At 39.5% G+C, this 6,201-nt stretch overlaps 1 protein-coding gene across 1 annotated transcript; it reads left to right on the top strand.

Annotated features, from left to right (window-relative positions):
- The first annotated feature begins 242 nt into the window (after nt 1–242).
- Nucleotides 243–2,613, top strand: LOC134840347 (BTB/POZ domain-containing protein KCTD3-like). The gene has a single exon (XM_063856110.1). The coding sequence runs from the start codon at nt 288–290 to the stop codon at nt 2,268–2,270; it is 1,983 nt and encodes a 660-aa protein (XP_063712180.1). The 5' UTR covers nt 243–287; the 3' UTR covers nt 2,271–2,613.
- The last annotated feature ends 3,588 nt before the right edge of the window (nt 2,614–6,201 follow it).

Raw genomic sequence — 6,201 nt, 5'->3', positions numbered from 1 at the left:
CAATTTCATAGCAGCTCCAGCCTATTGACAAATCATTGCCGATAGACAAATCATAACCAAAATAAAGCATAACAATAGCTGTTATAGAACCGTAGATCAAGTTTTATGGCGAGTATTATTTAATGGGTCATAGTAGGTCTGGGCGGCTCGTAGGTAACAGCTCGAAGGCGTTCGCTTTTGTCTCTCTGAAACACCCTTTATTAGCCTCAATGGAAAGTTTTTATTGCTATTGTTTTCAGATGAATTGGTCTTAGATAGGCAAAATGATTTAAAAAGCTGTAAAAAAAATGGCAAACGTGAAAGAAACCAAATCAGCTGAAACTCAAACAAGCAGTGATGGTTCGCTAATAACTGAATTGGAATTGTCCAAGATAGTTCGTCTCAATGTCGGAGGAAAACTTTTCGTGACTTCAGCGCAGACGTTGAGAAATACAAAGACTGATAGTTTTCTGTCGAGAATTATTTCAGATGGACTGCCCTCGACACGTGATGAGAATGGGGCAATTTTTGTTGATCGCTGTCCTATTCTATTTGAAAAAATCCTCGCCTTTCTGAGGACGAAACGCATCCGGCTAAATGGGGTTGATATTGATGATATGCTAAATGAAGCCGATTTCTACGGCGTTCAACCTTTAATGGATCGACTTAAAGTATGCAAGCAGCTAAAAAGTTCAACGTGTGGAAACTTAGCGTTCTGTGGTATAATACCACCAATGGAAAACAACTTTCCCATTAATGATTGGACTGATACGGAAGATTTGGCGCCAAGGTCCAGAAATGAAGAAGTTTTAGCACTTTGTGCTACAGATAAATGGATAGCTGTTGCATACGCATCAAAAATAGCCTGTTACTCAACTCGGCAATTCAGCGGCGAGGCTTGTCCGAATAATACATTTGTGACTTGGCTGCAGCCAATTCCCGATGGCAAACCTTCTTTCCTCGCTCTTAAGAGTTTAAAACAGTCATCGCGAGAAGAAAGGTCAGAACAATTGATAGTTGCATGTGTGACTAACCAATGGGATCTTCTGATTTGGAAACAGTCTGTAGATTTGGACAGCACCCAAATTAGTCCAGTTTCCTTTGTAGGAAAGTTCTCACTTTTTCCGAATGTAACGGCGCTTGTTTTCGCCGGTCGACGTCAAGTTGTGACTTTAAATAATGAAGGGTCCTTCGCTGTTTGGCATTACTCCCGGGACTTCCAGCAGCAGAAGGTAGAGCCAATTTCTAGTTTCGACGAATGTGGACCAATGATGTTTTTCGGCCATAAGAACGGAATCATTCGGTATTTCAACGCCGAAACTTTACCTGTAAGGCTGGAGGACAATAAGATAATACTGACTGATCTTTATCATGATCAAGAAAATGACGCGATCACAGCTTTGAATGTTCGATTGGCGACAAGCAACAACGTTATTGATCTGGGTGCTATGGAAAACCAGTTTTACTTCGAGATAGCCTATGGAACTGCTAGTGGCCGAGTCAAATTGATTTCAGAACATGCTGAAACGATAGGACAAGGACCCCAGCTTCTATTTAGTTTCGCAGTCCATAGATCTCCTGTGATTAAAATCCTTCTTGCTGAAAATCATTTGATCTCAAATTGTGCCGACTTTAACCATGTCAGATGCTGGCAAGTCAGCAGGTTTAGAGGACTCCTGTCTAAAAACCCTCTACCGATGCCTTTGACTAGTTTCAAGATGTTGCACCTGGAGCCAAATTTTTCGAGTCACGATTACGTCGCGGCTAACCCTATAGGCCCTCATATGTTGTCAGGTTCTCAAGTTTGGTATCTACAAAAAATAACACCCGAGGCGACGGAAATGTTTGTTATTTCGGCAATGACCGGAGAATGCGTGCATAAGATAGAATCGGTTGATAGTAGTCCGATAAACTGTTTTTCCATTACGGAAGAGTGGCGACGAGTTGGAGATCCTACTCAGTATGTTTTCACTGGACATAAAAATGGGACCATACAAGTATGGAATCTGGCGGCGATGAGACCTAATACGAGCCATAACAATGTCCATAACCCAATTGGAGACCCGTATTCTCTCGTTTCGTCCAATTTGAATTCTCAACTTAATTACAATAGAGAATCAATGATTAACTGTACTGGAGACATGCAACATCAAGTCAGGGCAATCAAAAATCCGAGGTCATTTTATCCTACTGTGCCAAATGAATTGTACCCACAAAGGACAAATCACCCAACTATTGACGACATTTTGAAAATGTTGGACAACTATGACTTATCTCAGGAAGAACCTTGAATGTCACTTTATTCAATTTTTATATTTTTTGAAAATAGATCTAAGGTGAATACTCTAAAAATGATCATATTTTTCTGGATAGTTTATCCAGCTGAATGTAGCTTAACCTAATAGTATTACAATTTCGAATTAACTTGAAGGCTATGTTATTGCAATGAGCAATTTACTTAGATTTACGAAACACGTCATTTTCTTGGTGCTATGACGTAAGCCGTAACATCATAATACTTTGATATACGGACTCTTTGTGAAGTTCTTTAACTTGAAATCCGCGGAACATGACATGTAATAGTTGGAATATACAATGTGGAAATATTAAATATAATTTATAGTTAGTTTTGCAGCTTGTTTTTCAGTAACTACTTTCTTTCCAGAGAAGTTAAACTGCTCTGATCGCTATTCAAAAAATCATTCATTTCGGCTTTCTAATAATTTGTGGTTCCAATTTCTAATCGGTGGTTCCAATTTCTAAAGATTCAAATTAAATTTTGTGTTGAAAGTGAATTCGTCGCAATTCTCGCTGATGATAAAGGTATGTTGTTGCGGGAAATAGTTGCTACAAAAACTATAATTGTTATGTATTAGTTTTGGCAATATATCGAATTATATTGTTGATCGAGTTATCGTTGTACAATTCATCGCAACGCAATATATCGAAAAGCTCTCAAAAGTAAACACGGGCTTAGCAGTTTTTCGCAATGCTTGCGACAGGCTGATAAGCTTAAGGTGCCAAAAACATGAGCAGAAAGCAAAGTATAATTTGACATTTCAAATGCTGGTAGAGTTCTTTTTCCGAAGACGAACCAAAATATTTAGGTTTATGCATTTATAAGAAGCTTAACCGTTGTTGTTCAATAAGCAGTTTTCCAACCACTGTGATTCGATTCTGAAAATTGAATTGTCGCTAGCGGAAAAGTCTACTAAATTCAAACATTGAAAAGCCTCAATTCAAAGCTTATGAGTTAGTGAAAACCGAAAATATACAGACCAGTTTTCCTCGACACTGAGAATCCGAATCATTGCCATTAGGGCTTAAATATGATAAACTTGAACATCTTTGAGCTTTTCTTTAAGTTGTCAAGATTGGGCAGCAAAAAGCAATTGCTAATCTATGGTTCCATCCTATCACTTTCAGTTACGCGGTCCGAAAAGTATATGCTAATCTATGGTTCCTTCCGATTACTTTTAGTGACGCGGTCCGAAAAGTGTATGCTAATCTATGGTTCCTTCCGATCTCGTTCAGTGACGCGTTCCGAAAAGTATATGCTAATCTATGGTTCCTTCCGATCACTTTCAGTGACGCGGTCCGAAAAGTATATGCTAGTCTATGGTTCCTTCCGATCATTCTCAGTGACGCGGTCGGAAATGTATATGCTAATCTATGGTTCCTTCCGATTACTTTTAGTGACGCGGTCTGAAAAGTGTATGCTAATCTATGGTTCCTTCCGATCTCTTTCAGTGACGCGGTCCGAAAAGTATATGCTAATCTATGGTTCCTTTCGATCACTTTCAGTGACGCGGTCCGAAAAGTATATGCTAATCTATGGTTCCTTCCGATCACTTTCAGTGACGCGGTCCGAAAAGTATATGCTAATCTATGGTTCCTTCCGATCACTTTCAGTGACGCGGTCCGAAAAGTATATGCTAATCTATGGTTCCTTCCGGTCACTTTCAGTGACGCGGTCCGAAAAAAAATATATGCTAATCTTTGGTTCCTTCCGATCTTTTTCAGTGAAGCGTTCCGAAAAGTATATGCTACTATATGGTTCCTTCCGATCACTTTCAGTGACGCGGTCCGAAAAGTATATGCTAATCTATGGTTCCTTCCGGTCTTTTTCAGTGACGCGGTCCGAAAAAAATATATATATATGCTAATCTTTGGTTTCTTCCGATCTTTTTCAGTGAAGCGTTCCGAAAAGTATATGCTACTATATGGTTGCTTCCGATCACTTTCAGTGACGCGGTCCGAAATGTATATGCTGATATATGGTTCCTTCCGATCACTTTCAGTGACGCGGTTCGAAAAGTATATGCTAATCTATGGTTCCTTCCGATCACTTTCAGTGACGCGGTCCGAAATAAAAAAAATTTTCAAATTATTTTTGATTGAGTTTTAGGATTATGCAATAGGTAGTATAGCCATAATAAAGTCAGATGAAAATAAAATCAGTCAAATTTGTTCTACTTTTCCGAAAGTCAGATTTAAAAAAAATTTTTTCCCATCCAATTGAAACATAAAGAGATAAGATTTGATAGTCTGAGCTCGCCTAAAAAGCAGTTGTCTAACGAAAAGGAGACGCGACAGCGCCCTTTCCCTCAAAATTTTCCAAATAGTCTCTTCTTTGGTATTATTTTATTAAGTTATGACATCCGTTCTTGGTTGACCAACCCAGAAGTTTTTCTAAAAGAGTCTTTGGCACCAATATACACTAAATTTATGGGCGGAGCGCACGCCAAAAGGGGCAAATTTTATTTATATTACTTCGCTTGAACTCCGCAAAACATGGCATGCAAAAGTTGAAATATACTATCGTGAAATATGAAATATAATTTAAATTAATTTTGCCGCGTGTTGCTCATCGAGGGGCAGCGCATAAAGTTTCGTCATTTTGGTCATTTTTGAGTATAAATGGTTTTCTTTTTCGTGTTGAATGGTTTGTTCGTTAGTTCAATACTTCTTGGAAGAAGGTTGATTTCTTGGTTGGGTTATTTTTCAATACTTCCAGTGGAAGGTTGTTCATGTAGTCTCTTCCAAGTTTCTCTGCGGCCCCCGCTGGGGTGCCTCTGGCAAGAAGAGGGGCGATTCCAGTAACTGAGACATCTGTGATTCTGGTAGCGGCACCTGGTTCGGCGAATCAACAACACGTCAAACGTGGAAAGGATAACAAAGCTACGGTCATGGTGTCTAATTTCATCTTTACCGTATCTGTGGAACACCAGACAGAGGAACCGTTTTGGTTTCATAGCCGAAGGTATGAGCCAGTTTTGAGTCGACACTGGTCATCCGGAGCATTCTCGACTGATTTGCATGAAGGCTGATCCGGCCTGAGGAAAGCAGAAGCCTCCACAGGGTTAGACCAGAGTGAAAGAGTTGTGATTGTAGTAGGGTTTTGGGGACATGAAAGAGGTGGCTGGGATGGCGAGGGGTGTTGAAGCACTCAGGGCCTCCTTTTAGGACACATGGGTCAAGTCTGCTGAGGTAGGAATAAAGGGGGAATAACCGGAGCGTTGTTGAGCTAGGCTGGACCGGGTTTTGCGAATCAGCGATAGTTCAGTTTGGGAGATAAGTGGGGGTTTTCAGTGAGTATTTACGTTTGGGAACAGTTTCGATGTAATTGGAAACCCCTCGTATATGCAGTTCTTTGTGTATATGGAGTTTGTCTCCCTTGTCGATGTACTCGTTAGGGTCGATCAAGTCAGTCAGGAGACCCGCATTGTGGCTTTTCAAAAAGGGTTTCATTTGCCTGGGGGTTTGTAATATCGAGTATTGCCCTTCCGGGGTGGTTTTGTATGGGAACTTGCATAGTATTGGGAAGAGAGTAGGTTCATGTGTTGTGTTACGGGAAGGTTGAGACATTCAGTGTGTAGGCGTTCGATCAGTAACTACTTTTTCAGTAAATAATATCTTCAAGTAACTACTTTGTTTCCAAAGAAGTTAAACTGCTCTGATCGCTATTCAAAAAATCATTACTTTGGGTTTTCCAATATTTTGTGGTTCCAAGTTTTAATCGAAGATATAAATTGAATTTCACGTTGAAAGTGAATTTTTAATGATAGAATTTGCTATTTTTTTCCTGATAAATCCGCAGTAATTCATAGTTTTCTGTCTCTAGGGATGACATGTTCGGTCCAATTATTGCATCGCTTGATAATAATAGTTTAAATCATTCAGATACTTTTTAGAGTTAAAACTGTCTACTTTTTTCTAGAT

This window comes from Symsagittifera roscoffensis, chromosome 2 (genome assembly GCF_963678635.1).
Source record: "Symsagittifera roscoffensis chromosome 2, txSymRosc1.1, whole genome shotgun sequence".
Lineage (NCBI taxonomy): Eukaryota > Metazoa > Xenacoelomorpha > Acoela > Convolutidae > Symsagittifera > Symsagittifera roscoffensis.
Note: the sequence above shows the minus strand (reverse complement) of the source record. Positions and strands in the feature narration are given on the sequence as shown.

Bases quoted from the DNA above. Each gene is read 5' to 3' on its own strand.
- LOC134840347 (XM_063856110.1), top strand. From the start codon at position 288: ATGGCAAACGTGAAAGAAACCAAATCAGCTGAAACTCAAACAAGCAGT.